This window comes from Pezoporus wallicus, unplaced genomic scaffold (assembly GCF_028554395.1).
Source record: "Pezoporus wallicus isolate ANWC-B61680 ecotype Strahan unplaced genomic scaffold, APGP_CSIRO_Pwel_v1 contig_7835, whole genome shotgun sequence".
NCBI classification, from domain to species: domain Eukaryota; kingdom Metazoa; phylum Chordata; class Aves; order Psittaciformes; family Psittacidae; genus Pezoporus; species Pezoporus wallicus.
The window spans coordinates 1,659,233-1,684,775 of record NW_026636866.1 but is presented as its reverse complement, the minus strand read 5'-3'; the positions used below and the strand labels follow the sequence as shown (position 1 = coordinate 1,684,775).

General features: G+C 37.1%; 1 protein-coding gene across 3 annotated transcripts in view; it reads left to right on the top strand.

The window, feature by feature from the left end:
- CDH13 (cadherin 13) overlaps positions 1–25,543 on the top strand; it is a 482,776-nt gene that overhangs the window by 219,226 nt on the left and 238,007 nt on the right. For all 3 annotated transcript variants that reach the window (XM_057401919.1, XM_057401917.1, XM_057401918.1), the window contains exon 5: positions 12,084–12,236. In XM_057401919.1, the coding sequence (XP_057257902.1) occupies positions 12,084–12,236 (153 nt within the window). The remainder of the gene's footprint in view (positions 1–12,083; positions 12,237–25,543) is intronic.

Below are 25,543 nucleotides of genomic sequence, written 5' to 3'. Positions count from 1 at the left end.
TGTGTTTTATCTTGAGAAACAGCATACTCGTGTTGAAAACTGTTAGGTAGAATTAAAACTGCAATGGAATAAATGGCAAAACCTCCAATGAAAATGTTAGGCTCAGAGATTCATCCTTCAATTTTACTACCTACTTAAGTAATGGTTCTACTTTATGAACTGATTACTTGTTTTGTGCAAACCAAGCAAAAATCAGTCTGGTAGAGCCTTCCTTTGTGGTTTTTAATTGCTTATAGCTATTTTGAATGTTAGCATGAATAGGTTTTGTACTAATATAAAGCTTAATAAAATATTTTAAAACTACCTGATTTTAGATTTCTTAAAAAATCATTAATGCCATGCAGTCGTAACGTAGTGCTTTTGTCTCAAATTAGAAGCAGTTAGATTTATCAAGGTGTAGTTATAACTTTCTTTTCAGTATGTAACATTATCACTTGTTACTGCCACATTGTCTGTGTTAGATCTCCAAACACAACTAAGCAATTAGGACCTGAATAAACAGAAGTGACAGGAGATTTTTTATTGACTAGTAGGCTTGGAGTTGAGGGTGGTCACAGTCTGTCCTGTAATGTCAAATTTAAACTGTTGGCTGAAACTGACTTTAAACTGTACTGCAGTAATACAAAATGGATATAGGAAAGGAGACACGTGGGAAAATGACCTTAAGTGTTCATGGGTATTTGTTTCTTGAATTTAGATATTACTTTCACAGGCCTTAAGTTTTAGGACTTAGTGTTTTCTCATATGTAAATACAGCAAAAATAGCTCCTGTTATGTTTGATTGTTAAAACATTATTTTCTAACCATTGCCAAAATGGAGAGATGTTTAATAAAACTCAGTGGTGCACGAGATTTTGAATGGGATATTGGACTCAACTGTACAACAGTACAGGTTTATAAATAATGGTTATTTTTCACTGTTATTTCAGAGTTGTATTTATGTTTCAATCTTAAAAGACTTGTGAAAGTCGTTTGTGCAGATCTGTGATGGTAGGACAGGTTACTTAGATGCAGTGGGTTTTTCTGGATAGCTGGCTTGCAGGTGACTGCTGCCTTTGCTGGCTTCCTGTTAGGCAGCTTTTTACAATATATGGATGTTTCTTTTTCTCTCTTTAAATTCCCCCAAAAAGAAAAAATAAATAATAATAAAAAAAAGCTATTACAGAGCCTTATACTTCTTCTTGTATTAAATCTGAGATTTCCTCTTAGTCCAAGTTTTTCAAATACAGGTCTTGGAAGGCTGTTTCAGAGATGCTATTAATTGAAAATTTAAGACCACAGCTTTTTAGCACAATGAACGGATATTAAATTTAGATAGCTTTTAATTCTGACTTCTTGAAGACAGTAGTAATGTACCTGGAAGACAATAACTGACATGCTGGGCAAGAGAGTACTCTATGTATTGAAAGCTTTTTTGTTCCACTACTCCAGCTTTTCGAAATTCAAATCCAGGTTCTAAGTCCTGCATTTTGACAATGACTAGTTTGGAAGTTGTGTGTTCTTTTCAGCTAATTTTACCTTGATTGATTCCGTAATTTCCCAGCATGATTCCGTGAAGTGATATACTATAAGACTATTGCAATTATATAGTACTCCAAAAGCTTCTTAGAAGAGTGATGTAACTTTTTCACTAATTGCAACTCTATCAAGATGTTTGCACATTGGAACCTTTACTTAGATTGCATTTCTAATTCTAGCCAAAGTCAAGCATCCAGTAGGTAAAAAACTGACCTCTTTAAAGTGAGAAAGTAAATCCAAGTTCGTGGTAGCTTTTTAACTCAAAGTGATAATATTTGTGAAATATACTGTGGATTTTGAGCATTTGTCTTCAGGGAAAATGTAGGAAAAGAAGAGCAGACTATTTATTGAAAAGATCATAGTAGAAGACTGAAGACATGTTTCACCATATTTTGTTGTTGACACTATTACTGACTAAACCATATTATTTCAGACCCATAAGTCTGGATAAATTCAGAATCTGAAGCTTTATTAAGGGAGGGAAAGTCACTTATGGAATTGCCAACAAACCCGCTTTCAATTAGTAAGTGTCCTCTGGGTTGGTAATCGTCTCTGTGACACCCTGTGCAATAAACTGGGTAACACCTCATTCAACAAAGGAATACCAATTTGAGACTAGGAGTTATTAAGAGATTTGAAATGCTCTCTAGTTGTAGCAACTTCACCAAGAATGTGGATTTTTCACCTCTAGCTAATGAGAATTCAGTCCATTAGAACTACAAAAAAAAAGGCAATGTAGCACAATCAGTAGCGTCTGCTGAAGATAGAAAAGGAAAGATGGAGGCATTTTTGAAGGCACATTGAAAAAGAATGTGAATTTAACAGAATAAAGTAAGGAGCCAAAAGCATTTCTGAAAATCAGGTATTTTTGCATCCACTTATGTACCTCTCTAAGGAGCAAAGCAGCCCAGGTTTGTGTTATTAGTTGTGGACTTGGATCTGGATGGTTGCCTTTCCATGGAGACAAATGGAATAGGACTTGGGATAGGCCTTGGAGGTCAGCTGTTATGAGATGCTGCATGTTACTTGAGATGTACTGACAATGTAGGCTTCTCTGCCTCCCACAGACACTCTGACTTAGCTTAAATCCTTTATTTGATGTTAAGTCAGGCTGAATATTATAGTAAGTGAAGCAGGATTGCTGCCTAATTGCATACCTTTTAAGCTGTCATTGTAGATGGGTCAGAATAGAGCTGAATAGTGATTTTGTGTTATAAATGAGGATGACAACTCTTGACAAGGCTTCCCTCCGCCACCCTTGAATTCATTCTAGTTCACCCCTGTTCAAATTATGTATTTGCATGTATCTGAGTTTCCAATAAATTATATTTTGTCTATTTTTTCAGCAATGAATTAGAGTAAAATCAGAAGCAGAGTAACAATAATTATACCTTTTTTCCCTAAGGCTTTTGCAGTTACATGCATGTAGGTAAAATTACTGATCTGGTTTGTGATGACATTGTTAACTTTAAGGGCCAGTATCAGAAACCACAAATTATATTTACCATTCATGAATTCAAGTTGAATAGCTGCTTGTCATTTCTAGCTATTTACAGCTGTTTTGAATTGACCTCTGACGGTTAACCAATTAAGGTGAAAAGTGAGGTGGACCCATTGTTAAAAATAGAAATTATTTTAAAGAACAAAAATTAAAATCCTTTATTTACATCATAAAGCACCATAGAGCATTATTGCTAGTAGAAGTATGACGTGGTTCATCAGATTAAAATGTCTAAAAATTTTAAATATCTCAGGTAGCCATCAAATATATCCACCATCTGTCCTTGATAGAAGCGCCAACATCTGCTGAGATGCAGACCTGTGACCTCTAGATAAGTTTTTATACACAAAAAATATTTGTCTTCCTACTTTGACCTCCCATGCACAAGACATGAGCCATGGATTTGTTTCCTAGGGAACTAGTGACTGAGGAAAATCTATAATTAGATCTGTGGGTTGTTTGCTACAAATGGGAATTGGGTGCTAAGCAGGTTCTTAGAGTATCCAGAAGTATTATTACTGACTTCATGTAATGGAACTGAATTAAAAAAGAAAACACCCCAAAACCCAAAACCAACCAACCAACCAACCAACCAAAAAAAAACCCAAACCCCACTAAAAAAAACAACCCTTCATCATGTTTCTTATTTAATATCTTCAATTAAAAATTAATAATGCACTTATTGCTCTAGGTTCAATATGACAAATATTTTCAAAAGTCAAGACTTGACAAGTTGTTAACGTCTTCAAATGAAACTGAATCTTAATTTTCAGGAGTGGTTTTAGATGAATCATTTTCACCAGCTCAGTTTTTCTCACTTTACTACTCCTATTCAGTTCTTCAGTTTGGCTCTGCAGCTTCCATGTTTTATTCTGCAATTCCAATTACTCTACCCATCTGGAAGTTCCCTCTTAATCCTGATCTTGATTTCTTTCTTTGCTGCATGTATGAATCTAAAGATAACATTTGTAGCTAAGTCCCATGGGCAGTAATTGTAGCTGCAGGGAAAGGAAACAACTGGGGTTTTTTATATTCTCCAGACCACCCAGGGCAAACTCCTCTGGACCTTAGCAGCAGATTGCTTTAGAGTGCGCATGGCGCAGCTGAGATGCTGCTTCCAGCCTGGTGTTAGATCAGAGTGCTTTTTCCTGCCTGAGATGCCGCAAAAGAGGCCTTGAGTAATAAATCAAGACTTTGACCTTATTTGGAATAGATAGTACTGTGAAATACCTGGAAAAAGGTACTATAAATTGGCTCTGTTCTCTTTTTCTCCCACCACTTGTATATTTAGGTACACATGTGGTGATTACATATTATGTATACTGTCCCATGTTGATAAATTCTGCAATTAGAAACCATTAAATGTAATTTATCTGCATCTCTTCCTGGTTTAGATCAGTGATAAATTTGCAATAAAACACCTCTTTAAATCTTTTTTTTTTTTATTATGTTTTTTAAGGGCGTATTTGAGTTGTTCATTTAATATTGGCAATCACAATCAGATTTTCCCTAACAGCTAACCGTAGCTTCTGAGATACTCTGTACTCTGTCTGGCTATCACTCAAAAGACAGTGGTCATCAAATTCATTCAGCTAACAGGGTTTGTTGCCAATTAATAATTTAAACAGCAATTAAATTATGGTGATACATAGCTACTGAAAAGCCAAATCAGCCAGTGAAATATCCAGCCCTTCTGTGATAGGTAATACTTGTGGGGCACTTTCAGATTATGAAAAACTGTTTATAAATTCTGTGCTGTCAGTAGGAAGATACTGTTGTGTGCTGAGTCTGGAGTTTGCAGGTATGTAAGTGAAATCAACCGCTACATAAGAAAAAGGGAAGTGAAAATTTTTTCAATGAATCTTCTTCCTCTTTGTAAGTTAGGAGTATAAAGAAACGGAAGGATTACCTGTTACAAAAGATAATGCACATCTTGATGTATTCACTGAATTACTCTGATCTATGAGCAAATGATGACTCTTAGTTATTTATGTTGGTTAAATCTTCAGATCTGGTGCAATTGTAGATGAAGCTTACAGGGCCTAGAGATGCAACTGATTCTTGAAGAGGGATTGTTGCAACTGTGTCCAGCTACAATAATGAACCTCAGACTGAAGAGATCTGCCTGTGCACAGGGCTTTCACATTCACAAATTCATTTTATTACAGCTGGACACCTGTACATCCTACTACGAAATTGATCTGAATTTTGTAATGTTTATGGACAATTATTATAAGAAGCCTTTATGCTGAGATCATATTTTTTGGTTGAATATCAAATAGCTTATCTGTGTTGATTACTCAAAACATACCTCAAAAAATGGGCACTGGTGGTGAAACAGCTTGACCAGTTTTTCAAATGTGTTATTTTCATACATTAAGACATTCTGTTGATATATGTCTACAGACTTTATTAATCTTGTCAAATTTCAGATTTAGTGTTGTTTTTATTATAGTTACTATGACAATGTATTAGTTGGTACAGTAACTTCTATAGGAAGTAGAGCCCCATCCAACAAAAACCTCAAATATACCAACTGCGTCTCAAGCAATATGAGTTCTATTTCCTCCATGTACATGCAAGTTCTGAATATGAGACCTGATAAGTGTATTTATGCAGTTTTGTCTGGATTGCTTCAGGCAGGGAACATTTGTACTATTTGCAGCCCCCAATCAGTCTTGCAAACATGCATCAAAAATAAACTAAAAATGCGTCTTCTTAATATTCACAATGTTGTTCCTAAATTTGACACTTCCTAAAGTGTTTTCTGTGACAAAGCTCATAATTAAGATGGTAAAAACGAACCTGTGCACTTTTTCTTCATTTCTTTTTTTAAAATTTCAGCTCCTATGGGCTTTGGTGGGTTGTTTTTTGGTTTTGGTTTTGGTTTTGTTTCTGTTTGTTTGTGTGGCTGGTTGGTTGGTTTTTTATTTCCATGTTACATCACTAAGAATTGGTATAAAAGATTCCACATTCAAGGTATTAGTACACCCAGTACTCAATAGTTGAAAGATTTTCTACAGCTATTAAGAAGACTTCAGTTTACAGATGCACTATGGTAATAATGAATGTGTTTCAGTTTGAGGAACTTTTTTTCTGCAATAAAAATTCTGAAATAAAAAGTAATGGCTAATCTTGTAATCATAATTTTGCCCAGGGGCCGCTGATCTTTTAATGTGTATGCTGGAGAGGGACTCTTCATCAGGGACTGTAATGATAGGACAAGGGGTAATGGGTTAAAACTTAAACGGGGGAAGTTTAGATTGGATATAAGGAAGAAATTCTTTACTGTGAGGGTGGTGAGGCACTGGAATGGGTTGCCCAGGGAGGTTGTGAATGTTCCATCCCTCACAGCGTTCAAGGCCAGGTTGGACAGAATGACAGGGTGACATGGTTTAGTGTGAGGTGTCCCTGCCCATGGCAGGGGGGGATGGAACTGGATGATCTTAAGGCCCTTTCCAACCCTAATTATTCTATGATTCTATGTAAAAGTGGAAATTTCAGATACTTTGCAATCATGTGTTTTGCCCAATTAGAACTCTGTCTTCGGGATCTAGCATAGAAGGTGATAGATTTAAAATGACTGAATTACAGCTTTCTCTGCTGAGTTAAATCAAGTATTTTGTCTGTACACATTTTTCTTTGTCTGGGAAATATACATATGTGTATATAGCACACAAGCATATTCGATGCTGTATATTAACAGAATCAAGCCACATATTTGTGGTTAATGACACAGAAGCAACATCTGCTCTACTAAACATTGTTTTTCCCAGCTTTGGTTTCCTCAGAAACCAAACTCTTCACCTTGAATTTGTGTTGCTTTCCCTTGCAGGACCTTGGGTCAGGGTTGTATATTCCTGTTGCTGGTCACATGTTCCTTTTCACTCTGGGTTTGTGCTTTCTGTTCCAGTGCAAGTGAAAATACTAGCATCTGAGTGACTGATTGACTGCCTGGTTTAAGCTTTGCACTGACAGCACATGGTCTGGGAGGTTTAGACAACTTGGGCAATCTTGCCTCACACATACACTGAAGATTCAAACCTGATCTGAAAATGTTTTTAAATTTAGGACTGTGATATTGCCTACATGATTGTATTGCATAAGTAACTGCTGAAGTTCTGTTGTTTAACCAAATTTTGCAAATATTATTCATACTTGTCTCCATTAACTTAGCTTGTGTTTTGGAAAACATACTGAATGAGCATTTGTCCAGATGTGTGTTGATTGGTAAGAAAATGGAGCTAATAGCAAGTCTTATTATGTTTGTGAACAGCCATAGAATCATGGAATGATTTGAGTTAGAAGGAACATTAGAGATCATCTAGTTCCAACCCCCTGCCATGTGCAGAGGTACAGTGTCACCTAAAATATGTATTGTTATATGTAATGTGTTTGGTTTTATCCCTAATTAAGATGACCAAAGGACATAGTCACTTACAAGAGCTTTATAATTTCTGTTACTGTTAGCTATGTGAAAAAATCACCTGGATGTTCTTCATTTAACATTGTCTGTCAGAGTCAGATTTCTCTCTAATGCAATATTTCTGCTGGCCTGAGGCTGACTTCAGGCCTTTCAAACCAACTGTTCTTTTATTGGATAGAAAGGTGCACTTGTAAAAAGTGCAGCTAGAGGTATTGAGAACCAATAGATTTAATAAATTATTAAACTCAGCAAATTATATATGTTCTAATCACAGTTTTTTTATGTTTAGCTTATAGTTTCAGAAACTGAAATAGTTTCTGTTGGTTAGTGTTTTTGAATGATGATGGGAATATTTTGCATCTGTTTTGGTTGAAAGATAATTTCAGTCAGTACAGAGCAGAAGGAGCCTCTGACTGCAAAGACTGATTTTCAGCATGGCAGGACAGGAAGCGTCTGTTTAAATGCTTGTATGAGAGCTTTGCTCCTGTGTAGTAGAGTGATTAAAGGAGAAAAATAGTTCACCTCTTACTATTCCATGGATAAGTTTGCTTCTTAGGAGGCGTGCGGAGGGGTGATCACTAAAACCAGGCCCCAAAGAAACACAAGACAGAGAGTATAATGCTCTGAAATGAAGAGTAGTGGCGTATGAAGCAAATATTCCTGTCTGAGGATGGGATTTGTTTTCTAATTAAAAAGTGAAATTATTATAATGTATCTCTAATTCGAATGGTGTCAAGGACTAAGAAGTTATGGAAATTGTTGAGGCGAGCACTTCTTAAATAATGGAACTGGTAAGCTGGGATGGCACGTTTGAGGCTGGTTTTGCTGGGGATGCAGAAATGTGAAGTCTCTCTCTGGGGACATTGTGACTTCTTGTATATCTCCTCTTGAGAACACTCATTTACTTTTGTGATAAACGTGCAATGGGATCACATTGCTGAAATGAGTTTAGCTGGAAGGGATACATAATGTCAGCTGAAAAACAGCACTAGGTAAATATGTTTTAGCCATGATTCAGCAAAAAAGCAGATTCTGTCAGCTAAGTACCACTGTTTTCTTGAAAGTGTCTTTTAGTTCAACAGAATCATAGAGTTTCTGCCTTTTTTGAGGAAAAAAACCCACCAAGAAACAACAAAAAAACCCTGGTTGGTCTTGGGTTCTATACATGTTGCTCTGACAAGGCTAGCATTGATCACTTCAGTTTTCAATACATTTATTCTCCAATGTGCCCCTGACATGAAAAGTGTTATAAGGTATGGGAAAGTGAGTAATGTCTATGTCTTCATCTCATACTGTCCTTTGGATCCTGGATGAGGAAACAGCCTTCAAGAGTCTACATTGTTGTGGGTTGCCCAGCTAGCTTCTACCCCGCCTGTGACATCTGTCTATGCAAAACCAGGAGCCCTTCTGAATTGTGAGATCATAACAAGGGAAAAAATAAATAAGTATGAAGTAGGAGGCCAGATCAAGTATGCCTGATTTATCCCTATTCTCAGTAGATGGCTGCTTGGGTCTGTGCTACTAGACCATGTTCTAAGAATGAAGAGTCTTTATATGCAATACCTAGCCACTGTCATACAGTGCAGATATTTTCAATGTTATAACCCGCATTGAAATTCCTAAAGCTGAGAATAATTTCTGGAAATAAGTGTTTCTGCCTAGGCTTCAAGTAGCAATAACTGTGAGAAAGTCCTTAACATATTTTAGAAATGTGAAAGAATGACATACAAAAATAATCTGGCTTTGTTTTTTCTCAGCCAGTAAATTGGGGTACTATCATTGTGTAAATACATTGCAAGCTAGGAAATTTTCATATGAACAGTGCTGTGTTTATAGCAGTGCTCAGAATAGCAGTCTTGCCAGGGGAGGTATCTGACAATCCTCCTTTCTTGCTTGCTCTTGTTAAAGCACAAAACCATATGGCAAATTAAGTCTGATTTTTATTAAACTTTTCATTGTACTGATCTTAGTGTGAACTGGGAGATGCACTTTCTTTGAACTACGCAGCCACTATATAAGCATCCTAATTGGGAGATGTTAATGTTCTTCCTCACATTCCTGGGAGTTTGTAGCTCCCTCTTGTGGCTAATTAATCACTCTAAAGAATCTTTTCTGAAAATTACTTTCTGTGCAATCACCGCTGTTCTTGAAGTGCAGTTCTTGAAATGCAGTGGTACTTGGAGCATCTCTAACCTGAGCTTCTGATTACTATATCAAGCATAACTCACTGTGCAATAACTACATGCAAAGAGGGGTAAATACTTTGGAAAGCAGGATCTGCAAATGCTTGCACCATGAATGTGACAGTTTCCTGCAGTTTCAAACAGGCTGTAAGGACTCAGCAGTCAATTAGAAAAAGGCTCTGCTCTCTGGCATCTCCGTTGGTCCTATACCGTATACGCTGAAGAATGGTTTACAGCTAAAGTCTGGGTGACATATGAGACATGGGATGTGTTGTAGTTCCATGGAGCACAAATCTCTTGGGATGGCTTGCCATCAAACTCAGGGTTAAGATCTTTGTCAGATTTGTAGTTGACAAGAAATTTCCCCTCCAGTCTGCTTTGCAGGTACCCTTATTACTGTTGGTTTTATTGCACTCCTGTCTTTCTGTCTAGTGTAGAGAAAGATCTGTATGTGATTATCTGGAATTTTTCAGATAAATGCCCTTGCAAAGCCCATTATTTGTTTTGCTTTCTTTCTGTGGCTTGTTACAACAGGGGCATTGCACCTAGACAGCATCCTAAATTTTCCACAAGCAGATAATGTTTGATGGCTCTGGTGGAAATGACTGTTGCATAGACATCTCTGAATTAGTTTTTTTTGCTGGCCTGTGGCTGACTTCAGGACTTTCAAACCTGTGTTCTTACACTGGATAAAGCACACTTGTCAAAAGTCTCAGAAATCAGGGCAGAAGATGATCAATTCATCTTCTTGCTGCAAAAATGGGCAATGGTCATAACATTACAAAATAATAAGCCTAGCCTTATGTTAAGAAAAAGCATGTATTTTTAGGTTTGGTGTGAAAAATACCATATATTGGTGAAAAAAAAAATGAACTGAGCAGAATGTAACTTTTCATTAGGAACTAATAAGTTTCAGTTTCATCACAAAACTGAAGTTACAGAGTTACCTTGCCCTTTCATCACCTGAAGTGTTGTCTGCCTTGGTGTTTTGACATGATATATTCAGAAATACATGAGGAGAAAACTTCATCCATTAGTGTTTCTGACTTGGAAGCAGGAAGAAAAAAAAAGAGGTTTTTACTGTAAAATTTCTCCCTTCCCTAAAGGGTTTGAGAATTTAAACATTATCTCTGAAAATGCTGGTTTCCTATTTCATAACTTGTGGCAATTTTTTCTTCATTAAAATAAAGGAATAATGATTATGGAGTTTAGTCAAAACCTCACTGCCCAGTAATCTGCAAACCAGCATTGCTGAACCCAGCACAATAGGGCAGCAACATGTATTTCCTTAGGGACATTATTAAACACCCTGCACATTTATTATCTCAAAATGGGAGCAGGTCCAAGTTTCTAAGGGCAGTTTTTCTGTTCCTCTTCCTGAGCTGTAATTCAGACCAGCATATAAATATTTGACTTAATGTTTCTGTGGAAATATTAACGATATAAAATTGTGAGAAACAAAAGAACATGAAACGGCAGATGGAAGGAATGGCTTGGCAAGATTGTTAGCCTTAAAAGGCAAGATTAATTTATAATCCTTCTAGATTCTGGTGTACAAATAGAAATCTGCAAAGCATGTAGCTTATAACAAACGTTGTGTAGCTCTGCAAGTTTACATATGTACTGTCTCTAATGTGAGACAGCCTTGAAATTGGATTTTTAGGGATTTTTTTCTTATGGAGAAATAAGATAGTGATAGTAACAAGGAGTTTCCATACACATGTGTGTGTATATATAAACATGCATATAAATTTGGAAAGTGGAGGAATTCCAACTGCATTACTAAGCAGAGTTCTGGGCAGGATACCCAGATATTTTCATGAGGAGGATTTTTTTCTTGGTTTAGAATCCTGGGAAAGGAAGAGAGTAGAAGGGTACAGGAGGGGGAAAACCCAACATAAAAATAGTCTATTTTGTAATGACTTTACAATGGCTAATAAAAAGGACGGACTAATTGGAAAATAATGTGTGATGGCTCTCTGGTATTGCAAGCCTTTATGCCAGTAGAATATGCTCTTTTTTTTTTTTTTTTTTTTGTCATTTTGTAGCTGTTTTATTAATTTAATTGAAAAAAAAAAGAATAAAATGCCAAATTCTAAACACAGAGTGAACGCAGCAGCAGTGGAATAATAGAACCTTTTAATAGTGAAATAGAAGACAGTAAATATAAGATAGGAACTGGCTAAGGACATGAGGAGCTTTTCCAGAGTTTAGCACAAGAATTGCACAGTGTTTTCTGAATGACTGAAACTGTATTTTATAGTTATGTGTTTATATTACTATGAACCATATTTTACAGTTATATATTACCACGAACCATAGTTTACACTAATATACTATTGGCAGGGAATATATCTTCATTTTAGGTAAAGGATCAGAATGGCTTATATGGTTTTAGAATGATTATAGAAGTTTTTATAATAGGACATGTATCTTCTTGTTTTCTGCCATGCAGGTCGTCAGTAGATCAGTGGGAGAGGGAGTAAGGTTTCGGCTCTCTGGTAAGGGAGCAGATGAAGACCCAAAAGGAATTTTTAAAATCAATGAGATCACTGGGGATATCTCTGTGACCCAAGTCCTTGATAGAGAAGCAGCTGCCAGTTATGAGGTGAGTACTCACAGCAGTAATATATCTACCTTTGTGTTGATAACACATATTTTTGGAATGTGTATCTGCTTTTCAAGGGGCTGCAGATATTGAAGACTAAATTGTGGATACTGTCTTACAAAATTTCCAGAAAAAGTATTTGCCCTTTGGAAATGGTAAATTTGTTCATTCTTACGTGCAATTGAAACTCCATTCTGCTTTCTGCGTGTAATTCCTGTCATTTATCTTTAGTAGAAATCCTGTCTGAACATCATGTATGTGTTTGATTTGTGAATACAGAATTCTGCTTGGACAAAAGCAGATCTTTTAGTGAAGTTGCCATTAAAGTATTACGTGGTTATATTTTTTCTTTTTTTATTGTCAAGCTGTCAAAGGAATTTATCATTTAACTCCATTTTTAGTAATGGATATCTTTTAACAGAGATGAAGACTCTGTTAATGTGAAAATGTTAGCAGATATATCTCTGTCAGATGTGTGTCTCATACTAAAACTTCCTTTCTATTGAAATTCTAACAAACTATCTCCGAAATCTAAAGTAACTGCACCACAACGTCCTGAAATGCATGGTCTAAATATCATGTCAAGTCATGTTTTCTATCTATCTGTTGAAATGTGCAGTCAGATAAATTGCGTCTGGCCACTCTGATACAGATGAGCAGCAGAATGTGAAATGTGAAATGGTTAGTACATTTATGTGTTGACATTTCTGCCACAGCATGGGGGAATGACCTCTTGTGTCCTCATGCAGCAAGGAGTGCATGGTACTCCAGCCATGTAGGGCACAGGCTCCAGTGACAGTTCTGAGTGCCATCTCTGGCCTCTCTGTAATGTCTTCTGCCATGCAGTAATCAATAATTGTACTTTCAATGCTGTTTGTTTCCTCCTCTGGAAGAGTTTGCCAGTTAGATGAGTAGTCATACTTGCTCAAACAGTACTGCTAAAATTTACCATATGTTGGTTTTCAACACTTAAACATCTATTTCTTATCTGGGTCAACAGTGAAATGCATGTTTACCACTCATACAGGATTTATGGTAGTTACTGATGTCCTTCTTAAAAGAAAAACATCGCCGTTTCTCTTTTTAACACTGCTACTTGTCCTCATTTACCAGCTGCTTCTTACTTTGCTGGTGTCTTTCCACCTTAATACGTTCAGTATAAGCCTTGAATATTTTTTTACTGGAAAATCATAGTAGTTTTTTTTCAATCTAATGCATCAAACCACAAATGGCCCTCCTATCTGATCTGGCAAAGTATACACTTAAATTAAGACAAAAACATTTCCCTAGAGGAGCCTTTTTTTGAAGCAGCGTGAGTTATATACAAGCAATGTAGTAGATTATCCAGAGCAATGTGAATGTATACCCTAATAGGCTATAGTGCTTTCTAACCTGTTAAAGAGCACTCTGCTCAGCATGCTCGCTGGCATCCTGTTGTGCAAAATGTAGTTGCAAAGTTCTGTAGGAGAACCCTCGACTTGATTAGTGTGTCTGTGAATTCAGCCTTTTGTTTTTCAATAAAGATGTATCACCATGTCAAGAAAGCAGCAGGATTTTGTCCCTGATTTCCTTGGTATGCCAAAAGATGGAAATACCTGAAAGACACTTAATTTTTTCAAAAGTGTTTTTCTTTCCTGTTTTTTTGTGCCTCCCTCTTGCCTGGTGTTGTTGATGTCTTAAAAGAAAAAATTGAAAGCATAGGGCAAACAACAAAAGAATAGAGTTCCACAAAAAAATGCAAGTTTTGCTAAGTATAGAATGAGTGATGTGGCAAAGACAAAAATATGAAACCTGTCTCAAGCCTTCTAGCTACACAAGGGGCTGCTGCGCACAAGCACCGAGCACTGATTTGTTTCCTATGCTTAATGCATATAAACTCAAAGAATGAGAATTAAGAAAGTGATAATAAAGCAAAAAATAGAGCTTTGGCGATCATAGTATTCCATCAAACTTTGCAGATTTTGCCATGTGTGTACCTTAAAATGTTTTGAATTAACTAAGAATATTTAATATATTTAAAAAAATGTTTTTTCTTTCATTGAATGCTTGAAATTTTTCTTTCTTCTGCCCTTTTTCTCCTGGAGGAAAACTGAAAAAACTGTAGGGTTTTTTCTGTGTATTCATTGCAAGAGAAACATGATTAAATTAGGAGTACTGAATTCTACTCAGACGTGTGTTGATTGTCTGAGTTAACTCTCACTTTCTACTGTTTATTTTTAAATATTTTACTTTTAGCAAAAGACAGAAAATTCTTTAAAATAGAGAGAAAAAAAACTGTCTGAAGTTCAGGGCCTGCCTGTCACTTTGGTGCAGACCATTTGTGTGGCAGTCATGCTTTCAGATAAGTTTAGATTTTGCTTGTTAACAGAAGAAACTCAGCTGGCAAGAGGAATGTAAAGCAGATTACATTAATGACACCCATTACCCACCAAACCCCAAACTTATTTATCCAACTGATTTATGAGTTTATTTTTCATTAAATCAGTTAAATTGCTCAAAAATAGACAAATATGCGACATTCCAACAAAATATTAATGTTGGGCTGATTAGTTGCCATAGTAATTCTGACTTAATCATCTGCATATTTGAAAATATGATGGTTTCTGTTGAGGAAATGAAACTATGCCAGAGGGGGCTGGGTGAGACAGCAGAAGCCCAAAAGCCACTATGTTGAAATTAGCCATTAGTACTTTTTTTCCTTATGCGTATGGAGCAATGCTAATGAATTGTGTTTGCCAATGGAAACATGCCAGATGTTTCTGGTGTGTTTCTCCATGTTATCTTTCTGGGGTGCCTCCTTAAAGGTCAGAGCATGTCAGTCATCTTCACTTCTAAGTGGAAGCTGCTCTGAAGAAGAGCAAGAGGATGTAGGGATGTTATTAAGCCCAGCAAAGACAGACTGCTTTAGAAAAGTGTGTAGTAATTCCTTTTTTTCTTCTAAAGAGGTCTGATGAAGAGCATCCTGGTAGGAATCCTCTGGGTCAGAGTAAACCAGTGGGTTTACCCTGAATGGGTTTTTTTAGGGAACTTGTTTCAGCCTGTCAATAAAACTACTAAATGATGCTCTGAAGAAGGGGCTTAAGCAGAATATGGGCATATTAGAATCATAGACTCATGGAATGGTTAGGGTTGGAAAGGACCTTAAGATCATCAAGTTCCAACCTCCCTGCCATGGGACACCTCACACTAAACCATCTCATCCAAGGCTTCATCCAACCTGGTCTTGAACACTGCCAGGGATGGAACATTCACAGCCTCCCTGGGCAGCCCATTCCAGTGCCTCTCTACTCTAACAGGAAAGAATTTCCTCCTTATATCCAATCTAAACTTCCCCTGTTTAAGTTTTAACCCGTCACCCCTTGTCCTGTCACAACAGTCCCTAATGAAGAGTCCCTCCTCAGCATCCCTATAGGCCTCCTTCAGATACTGGAAGGCTGCTATGAGGTCTCCATGCAGCCTTCTCTTCTATATTGTTGAGTTGCTTCTGGGTTGGTGAGATAAGCAGGTAGCCTAGAGCCCCTAATTAGTTGGAGTAAAATGTGTTCAGTTGTACAAATATGCCCCAAAATCATGTCCTTGGTTTTCTCTCAAGATTTGAATAAATAAGACTAGTTGGAAATTTCAGGAAATAACAAATCATTTATTATTTAAAAGTGCAGTTGTAGAAAAACAGATGAAGGAACTTGGTAGGGAGTCTTAAGATGGATTTTCTTGCTCAAATCACTGAATTACACACCATCCAAAAGTTGCTAGTTCTGAGTTTGCTTCAGATCCATTGTCTTTTCTGACTCCATCAGATCAGAAATATCAGTGATTTTCAGTTATATCCTCTTGAAAAAAAAACCAACAAAAAATAAAAATCAAATGCTTCTGAAAAGAGCTGAAATAAAAGAGCTAAAGGATTGTAGTGTGGGTGAATTCTAGTTGTAGTAAGTGTTAGTAAAAGAGTAAAAGATGAATGAATTAGGAAATAGAAGTTCAAAGTCCAGATCTACAACCTCTGATGCAGCAGTGGTAAAGTGCCAGTCAATCAATGGGAGGAGTTTCAATTGGTTATCAAGATTTTAAAGGGTATTGCCATTGTCTTTTCATGACTGCTTACCAGTGAAAATACATGTAAAAGAGAAATAATCAGAAAGTGATCCATTGCAAGCATGAAATGAAGAAGCTTGATAAAACTGTTCAGTGCCAGTGTGCAAATTAGAGCTGTGACCAAATTTACCGAGGCAATTTTAACTGTTAATAAAGAGTTAGTTTTAATTGTTTTTTAAGTAAAGAACTTTATTTGCTTTAGCAAATACTTAACAAGCAGAGGTATGAAATCAGCTTTCAGCTTTTTTTATCATGACAGATCACACTTCTGTGAAGGGATGCTTTGCAACTGGTAGTGACAGACTGAGATACTTAGAAAACTTGTGTTACCAGGACTGAAAGGCAGATTAAGAGTACTCACTTTATGTAGTGTTGTTTCAATATGTTGAATAACAAGGAGACTGAGAACAGGCTAAAGAATTCAGACCAATGTACAGCAACCTAATGTCTAGTGTGAACTGCTTCAGCTGAGGTTACATGAGACTTGTTTCTGTGACCTAGCCAAACATTTAAGGTGATGCTGCAGTCCTAATGGACTCTATTTCTGCGTTTAATATGGAACAAATAATGGAAATGCTTCACAATCATGAGGAAAACTAGCTTGGTTGGGTGCCAAGAATTATTTTGTGAGAAAGATTTTTAAGTACCTGAATGCATTTTTGCAGATATTGAAAGTAAGTAAATGAATTTGTTTTCTGTGTAAGTTTGCTTTAATGCAGCCACATCCTTTTCAAAATGATGTATTATACTGAATCTCTGCTATATGTACTATGGAGATATATAAACTACACACAGAAAGCATACTTGTCTTTGAGAAGGAAAACCATGAACTTGCTTCTAACTTCAAGACTGGTCTAAACTGTATTTTAATCTTGATTATCTGCACTAGAGGAATTGTCTGAAGTGTAAGTGATCTGTGCTGTCTTGAGCTCAAAGCAGTAATGGGGCATGTCAGACCTCAGTCATCTCCCACTCATACCTTGAAAAAAATGGCAGGGCTCAGCCTACCATGGGAGGAGTGTTTGGTCTTATAGAGACCTATGTTTCAGTAAAATGTGCTTGATTTAATTAAAGCATCAATAACACAGAGAAAACTGTGCTAAAATACTGGTGCTTTCAAACTGTATCTGTTACATCAAAAAAACTTAGAACAATGGCAAAAAAACTTTCAGCGAGGAATCCTGATTAGGAAGGAGAAAAAAAGGAAATTTCCCTGGGCGGAGAGGGCAAAGAGGCAGCTCTTGTGCAGCTCTTGGATATGAAACTTATCTATATGAATGAGCTGCAGTTAGATCAACTCACACACAGCTGAAAATTCTGCCAGTGGAGGAGATTTCTAGCTTGTTATATATGTGCATGCAGACAGTGCATGAGATTTTATATATTTTTTCTTTATATTGGTATGTTTACATATACATTCATCAAGGAGTTCACCTGTTGGGGCATTGGGTGCATTCAGAGAGTTTTACATTGATTTCATATTTTGACTGCAGAGGGAGAAATCAGCACTGACTGAGGAAATGCCATTAGGTTGTTGCCTGGCAGCATTACTTCAAATTTAGCTGTCTCTGCATGGACTTCTCAGTAAGCAAGCTGATGATAATGCCTATGCAAAAGAGGAAAATTCATCACTGTGGATGCTAAAAATAATGAATTACTAAAGGTAGAATCTCAAATAACTACGGGCAGTTTCTTGGAAAAATACTGAATTCCCTCTGCCATGGCTGCACTTGAAGGCTTCTCCTTGAGCAGGCACAGTAATCTCAACCTAATGCAGAGATTCATTTCTCAGCAGTTGCACTCCTGTCCGTAGAATAGTCATAAACTATAATTTCTATAAATCTATGTTAACACAGCATGAGGCTTTGCATCAGAAATTGGACAATTCCTAGTTGAGACTAGGTTGTACTGGTATTGTTCCATTTTAAGCATTTTCATACAGGAATAGGTCTTGATGATGCAAAATGGGGAAATTCAGTCTCCACTTGTAGTAACGTTACTCTGGGGGTAGCATCACTCTCTCATTACACTCCTTTCTGAAACATTCACTGTGTCCAAAGTTTTGGAGCAGTAAAGCTTCGCTGTTGTTGATGATGTGTTAGGTTGATGTAGTGTGCATATCCGCACAGATTCTGTTACTGATAGAAAGCCCCATCAAATCTCATCCCTCAGCAACACGTTTATTCCTGTGCACCTTTCCACCGTATCTGGGTTGAGATGCCTTGAACCAATTGAAGGTGCTCAGCATGAGGCTCTGTCTGTCTGTCTCTCATTAACAAGTGACTGTAGGTGTCTGTAATCTCAAAAAAAAAAAGAATTCTGTCCATAAAATAGTGTTCTGCTACAGAGGAATCTATGAATCTTATGGAAATTTCTTCTTTGTTCTGACAATACTAGCTTGGCACTGAACTTTGTTTCTGACATGATCATGACTTAGCGCTGCTTTAACTTGTGTAGGAAAAAGGTGAAGTAAATGAATCTTTCAATCTAAAACCTCCATTTTTCATGTAGAAACTGAGAGTGATGGATTAGTAAAAACAATTGTTGCTTCTTGTTCTTTGTTTTAATAAATACAAGGCCTTCTTTAGGATGACATGGAGAAAAACAGGTATTGTTTGTTAAAAGATAATTTGTATTTCATTAATCTTTTTTCTCCCATTGAGATTACAAAATGGCAAGATTAAATATTAATAGATATGCAGAAATGCAACGGACAAACCCAGAAGAAGCAGAAGTCCGGATCCTTCAGTGAGATCTGGATGGGCAGATTCCACAATTCATGGGGAACTTTTTGACATTGTTTCCTAGGGTCATAAGATGGCCACATTATACACACATAACAGTGTGAATAAATAAAATATTTAAGCAAACACATTTTATGTAGAGTCACATTTCTTAAAAATACAATTTAAATAATTGCTTGCACAGCCGGGATATAAATGAGATTTCCAGCTACTGGAAATATCCCTCTTTCTCCCAAGGTTGTCTTATAGGATAAAAAGAAAACCTGACAGGAAATTAAGTTAAAAATCATGTTATTTTTATGTATATTCTCCCATTTTGTCTTGGGGGAACAAGATAACTACTTTATATAAACGCTCTAATTCGTCATATCTTGTTCTTTTTTACTGTAAGTAGTCTATTCAATATATACTGTAGATCTTAATGTTATGAGATATCAGCAGGATACTGTGATTCATTTCAGAAGCCACTAGCATGCTCACGTCATTTATGTGGAAAGCATGCAAAAGTCAACTGTTAGTTTTGTTGGAGGGCATATGTTTATTCTTAGGTCTATCTGCTTGCATGGCTTTGACATTCCTGCTGTTCAACAGCACTATTGTGTCATTTATAGGATGAACAGAGTGAAGTTTCATTAAAGGGAAAAATCAGCAAAGGTTTGTTTATAACCTATAACTGTCAAGACAAGTTAGTGGGCTTGGATTTCCATGCTAAAAATACTCTAGCTCCAAACACCAGGCAAAATTAACGTTTTCTCATTCAAGAGTGGGAGGTGAAAATAAACAGAGGTAAGAAACAGAGAAAATGGAGTTTATTGAGAAAGTAACAAATGACACAAAATTTGTTTTCATTGTTGTTTTGTTTGGTTTTTATTATTATTATTTTCTAATAGAACCCCACTCTTTGAAAGAATAATGATGTGTTCAGTAAAATAAAAGGAGACTAATAATATTTTTGTCATATTATGTTGAGTCTCTGAAACTACTTTTGTTATTACATTAATTGCATTTTAAGCCATTTAAATGTTATTATGATATCTCACTCTTTAGCATTATCAGTTTGTTTCTTTTCCTTGTCTGTTTCTATGTAGCAGCTCTCAAAACACATCTCTGTGATAGCTCACTGTTTTAGGTGCAGCATAAGTACCTAGGACACTTTCTCCTTTCCCCAGACCTCATGTTTTCCTACAGTGAAAGGAAGGAGTCTTGCTTTCCAATCATAATTGTTCCCAGCCTTACACAGTGATGGACAAGGCAGATTCACAGTGGCAGGTCTGCATGGAATAGAAGGCAAGGCTGGGTGAGTTCCTATAGCTTAGGTCAGTACTGCCTGTTGCTTTGTGTATCCCAGGTCTGCACAATGTTATGGTTTTTGTCAGCGGTGTACTTAGATATGCCTGATTTTTTCTCAGTATGCAACGGTGTAGTTTAGTTCAAGGGAGAGATAGAACATATTTTTCTTTGCTAGTTAGTGCGAGTCAGAAAACTTGTAGGAAATCTTCTTCTGCTCAAAAACTTTTCCTGGACCCATTTTGATACACTGGCATTCTCACAACTAATCACAGATTAAGTAGAATTATAGAATCATAGAACAATTAGGGTTGGAAAGGACCTTAAGATCTGCTAGTTCCAATCTCCCTGCCATGGGCAGGGACACCTCCCACTAAACGATGTCACGTAAGGCTCTATCCAACCTGGCCTTGAACACTGCCAAGGATGGAGCATTCACAGCTTCCTTCGCCAACCCATTCCAGTACTTCACCACCCTCACAGTAAAGAACTTCTTCCTTATATCTAACCTGAACTTCCCCTGTTTAAATTTGAACCTATCACCTCTTGTCCTATCACTACAGCCCCTAATGAAGAGTCCCTCCCCAGCATCCCTATAGGCCCCCTTCAGATACTGGAAGGCTGCTATGAGGTCTCCACGCAGCCTTCTCTTCTCCAGGCTGAACAGTCCCAACTTCCTCAGCCTGTCTTCATACAGGAGGTGCTCCAGTCCCCTGATCATCCTCGTGGCCTGCTCTGGACTTGTTCCAACAGTTCCATGTCCTTTTTATGCTGAGGACACCAGAACTGCACACAATGCTCCAAGTGAGGTCTCACAAGAGCAGAGTAGAGGGGCAGGATCACCTCCTTCGACCTGCTGGTCACGCTCCTTTTGATGCAGCCCAGGATACAGTTGGCTTTTGGGCTGCAAGCGCACACTGCCTGCCCATGTTCATTTTCTCATCGACCAACATCCCCAAGTCCTTCTCCGCAGGGCTGCTCTGAATCTCTTCTCTGCCCAACCTGTAGCTGTGCCTGGGATTGCTCTGCCCCGGGTGCAGGACCTTGCACTTGGCATGGTTAAACTTCATGAGGTTGGCATCAGCCCACCTCACAAGCATGTCAAGGTCCCTCTGGATGGCATTCCTTCCCTCCAGCATATCAACCGAACCACACAGCTTGGTGCCATCGGCAAACTTGCTGAGGGCGCACTCAATCCCACTGTCCATGTCAGCGACAAAGATGTTGAGCAAGACCCGTCCCAACCCCGATCCCTGAGGGACACCACTCGTTACTGGTATTCAGCTGGACATTGAGCCATTGACCACAACTCTTTGTGTGCGGCCATCCAGCCAGTTCTTTATCCACCGAGTGGTCCATCCATCAAATTGATGTCTCTCCAATTTAGAGACAAGGATGTAGTGCGGGACAGTGTCGAACGCTTTACACAAGTCCAGGTAGATGACATCAACTGCTCTACCCCTGTCCATCAGTTCTGTAGCCCCATCATAGAAGGCCACCAAATTGTTCAGGCAGGATTTCCCCTTAGTGAAGCCATGCTGGCTGTCACCAAGCACCTTGTTGTTTTTCATGTGCCTTAGCATGCCTTCCAGGAGAATCTGCTCCAAGATTTTGCCATGCACAGAGGTGAGACTGACTGGTCTGTAGTTCCCTGGGTCATCCATTTTCCCTTTCTTGAAAATGGGGGTTATATTTCCCTTTTTCCAGTCATGAGGAACTTCACCTGACTGCCATGATTTTTCACGGACAGTGGCTTAGCAACTTCTTTTGCCAGCTCCCTCAGGACCTGTGGATGGATTTTGTCAGGTCTCATGGACTTTTGCAGTAGAATCAGTCTTGTCTTTATGGATGTTGAGGAGGTTCTTATTTAATCTGTTCTTAGGTATAAATTATTTATTTAGTTTTTTTTTTTTTTCCTGGAATAAGTTCACAAGGTCTAACATTCTTGATCCCTTGCTAAGCATGCAAAAATCTTGTAGTGTGTATTTTGAAATGGAGTACCTTTCCTGTGGCTCAAGTCAAAGTAATGAACGCCTGGCTTTGTTAGCTTGCAATACTAAGGTTTTCCTGGTCCATTAGTAACATTTAGAATATAATACAGAAATTTTTGAAGTCTGGTTGCTCAAATCTCCCTATCTCTTGTTCTTCCCTGTAAAGAAAGAAGTCTGTCTTATTTAGGCCTTTGGTCAAAATTCAGAAACTTAATCTTCTAATTGCTGGAAATACCTTGATTTCTGTGGCTACTTCTTCATGTGAGAAATATGAATCCATAACAATCTACAGTCTGTTTTTTTTTGTTGTTTGTTTGTTTTTAAATGAAAACTGAGCTATGGTTTGTAATAACTTTTTTTTATTATTATTATTTTTAGAACTAAGGCAATGAAGTCATTATATTTTTTTTTTGTCCATAATTTCCTGTCTGAAGCTAGAGGACCTGAACTTTCCTTTCTGACCTCTTGTTCTTTATGTACTTTAAGAAAAACATAACCTGTCTTATCCTCTCCTGCAATCTTCTCTTCATTTTCCACCTTGTATCTTTTTCTTCTTGCACTTTAACTTATTCCATAAACTTTTTACTCCCCCTGTCTGTCTTGATGTTTTATGCGTTCACTTACACTTTTTCTACACTCTCTACATTTTCGTATTCATATTTATTGACCTGTTTTATACTTTTCATAGATGGCATTGCTAGGGGTATGAATAAACATCCCCTAAGTGTAAATTTCTTGCAAAAGCTGCACTGCCTCATCAATTCTAATCTGTTGTGCTCATAAGTAAATCCCTTCAGAAACCTGTGTTCTGGAATCCCTTGGCTTTGGATTAACTCATTACAAGGCCCTAACTTTTCTTCAACTTCTGCGAAACAGCGTAGGTAGTTAATATAGAATGCAAAGAAATTTCAGTGGAAAGTTGAGGTTTGTTTCCGTTTTAATGATTTTTAGACTATACATCAGTTCCATCAAATTATGAATATTAAGTTATATACAACTGGCTGGAAATTACTAGCATTTGTTTTTTTAAAAGTCAACACTGGGATTGTGTCTGCTTAAAAGTGGCCAGGCTCAAACAAGGAGCTGTATCATAAAACCACCTGTTATAATTAGTTCTGTGACTTCAGAAGTGTGGTTTAAATACTTGATCTCTTTAAAATTATTGTAGGATAATAGGCCATAGTTTTAAAGCTGTATATGCCTCTGTGTGTGACAAAAACAAAAGATGGGTTTGTAATATTTATGCCAAAGTGAGTTTTAATTAATGTGGAGGGTTACGATATTTTTGTAATGTATGCGAAAAAAAAATTGTATGAAATTAAGAAATAAACATGGTTCAGTGATTCAGTTTGTGTATTTGGTATTCCATTGTGCATGTCTCTCTAACATCATTAGAGGAAATTACACTACAACAAATCTCATCATGCTCCAGTTGAATGTGCAGTTAAGTTACCTTCAAAATCCAATCCTTCTGCACCTGCTCTTTCTTGCACCAAGGTTTAGGAGCCGTAATATGATGTAATTGTTTCACAGGGCCCCTACTGTGGCGTGTTCATTTTTATGCATTTTTCCACATCCGTAAGAGACTTTGAGGAAAAATGGCAGTATGAAGTCTCCATTACTGAAATTATACAAAATTTTACTGTGTGCTGTAAAAGATCTATAAAACCAAATAAAAAAAATAAAAAAAAAAAGCAAACACCCCCCAAAAGATGGGGATTCTGGATCCACATGCCCATTTTGTCTTCAAAGCTTTTTGTCTGTCCACTGCAGGTTTTACCATTTTTTCAGGTCCACAGATGTGGCAGATGACCAGTTGTGTGGGGTCAATAATAAAATTTTATATTTTGATCTGTCAAAATGAGGTTAGACCTGGTTTTGTGTCATCTTCCCCCCTAAAATGTATCAACTGTCTTCTTGTTGAGACAGACACATTAATGGCAATTAACTGTTCTTGAGCAATGTGCCATGTATTCTTGAGTACTATAGCCAGCAACATAGCTGTCCCTTCAGCTTTATCTAAGTCAACAAATTGACTGATGCTGCATAAGGATATATAGAATCCATTTTCCTCTCATCACATCTGAATTCCATAGTGTTCACAAGAAATAAAACTAAGAAAATGAATGTTTTGTAAATATAGTTCTGATAACATTTACCAATCAAACAGTAACTGCAGTTTGTTGCATATATGTGTTCATAAAGGTTGCTTTTCTGCTATACTTTGATTACCCGCTATTACTTTAATACCTACAACTACATAATACAGAATTATGTGTCACTGCATAAGCACAAATGTATGATATCATAAACTTTAACGTATCCTAACAATTTTACATAAAGCTACTTTGCCTGTTCTGCTCAAATTTCACTTCTATTGCAGTCAAATGGAAATCTAGTTTCTATGCTTGACAACATGAAATCGTTAGTGAACTGTCATTATTCCTTAATTACAGTATTTCTAAGTTATTTGTGGAAACTTCAGACACACTGAACCTTAAGGATCCTACTTTCACCATCGGAAATGTTACTGTTCCCAAGAATTTAAAATATGTCAGAGCCCCAAAACTTGCATGGAGTTGGAGTGATGCACTGAACTTTTTTTAATTTGGCTTCTGGCATTTTATTTTCATCCACATCATCTGGCAATTATATATTTATCTCTTTAAATTGAAAATGTGACAGGACTCAATAGGTGATTTTCAAGAGAACCAGGAACTGTAATGAAACTCAAAAATGTAGGAGTTGGCAACACCACACACTGCAAGCAGAGCTGTGAGAATCTCCGTTTTCCCTTTTATTAGTTTTTATGGTGAAGGCATTTGCGGAAACAGGTGACTCACATTTTCCCTTTTAGATCTTTTTCAGTGTATAATAGAAACTGAGTAAGGTGTGGGGCACTACAGTTATAAATATGTAGGGAGCTTTGTGTGAAGGCACTTCTGATATTATGGAAATTTTACTTGGCATCATTTTGTTAACATGTAAAAGTCTTGCTGTATTTGTCCTGGTTTACTCAGGTCATTAGTAAATATTTCTTAGTTAGGTATGTTTCTGAAGCTGTATTTATGTAAATGTCTTGATTTACTTTTTTATTTTCTTGAAGCTCACAACAAGAGATGTGACTCTCAACAGTTTTTTCAACAGAATTTTTGTTCATATCAGTTAATGTAAAATACCACATGTTTAGACT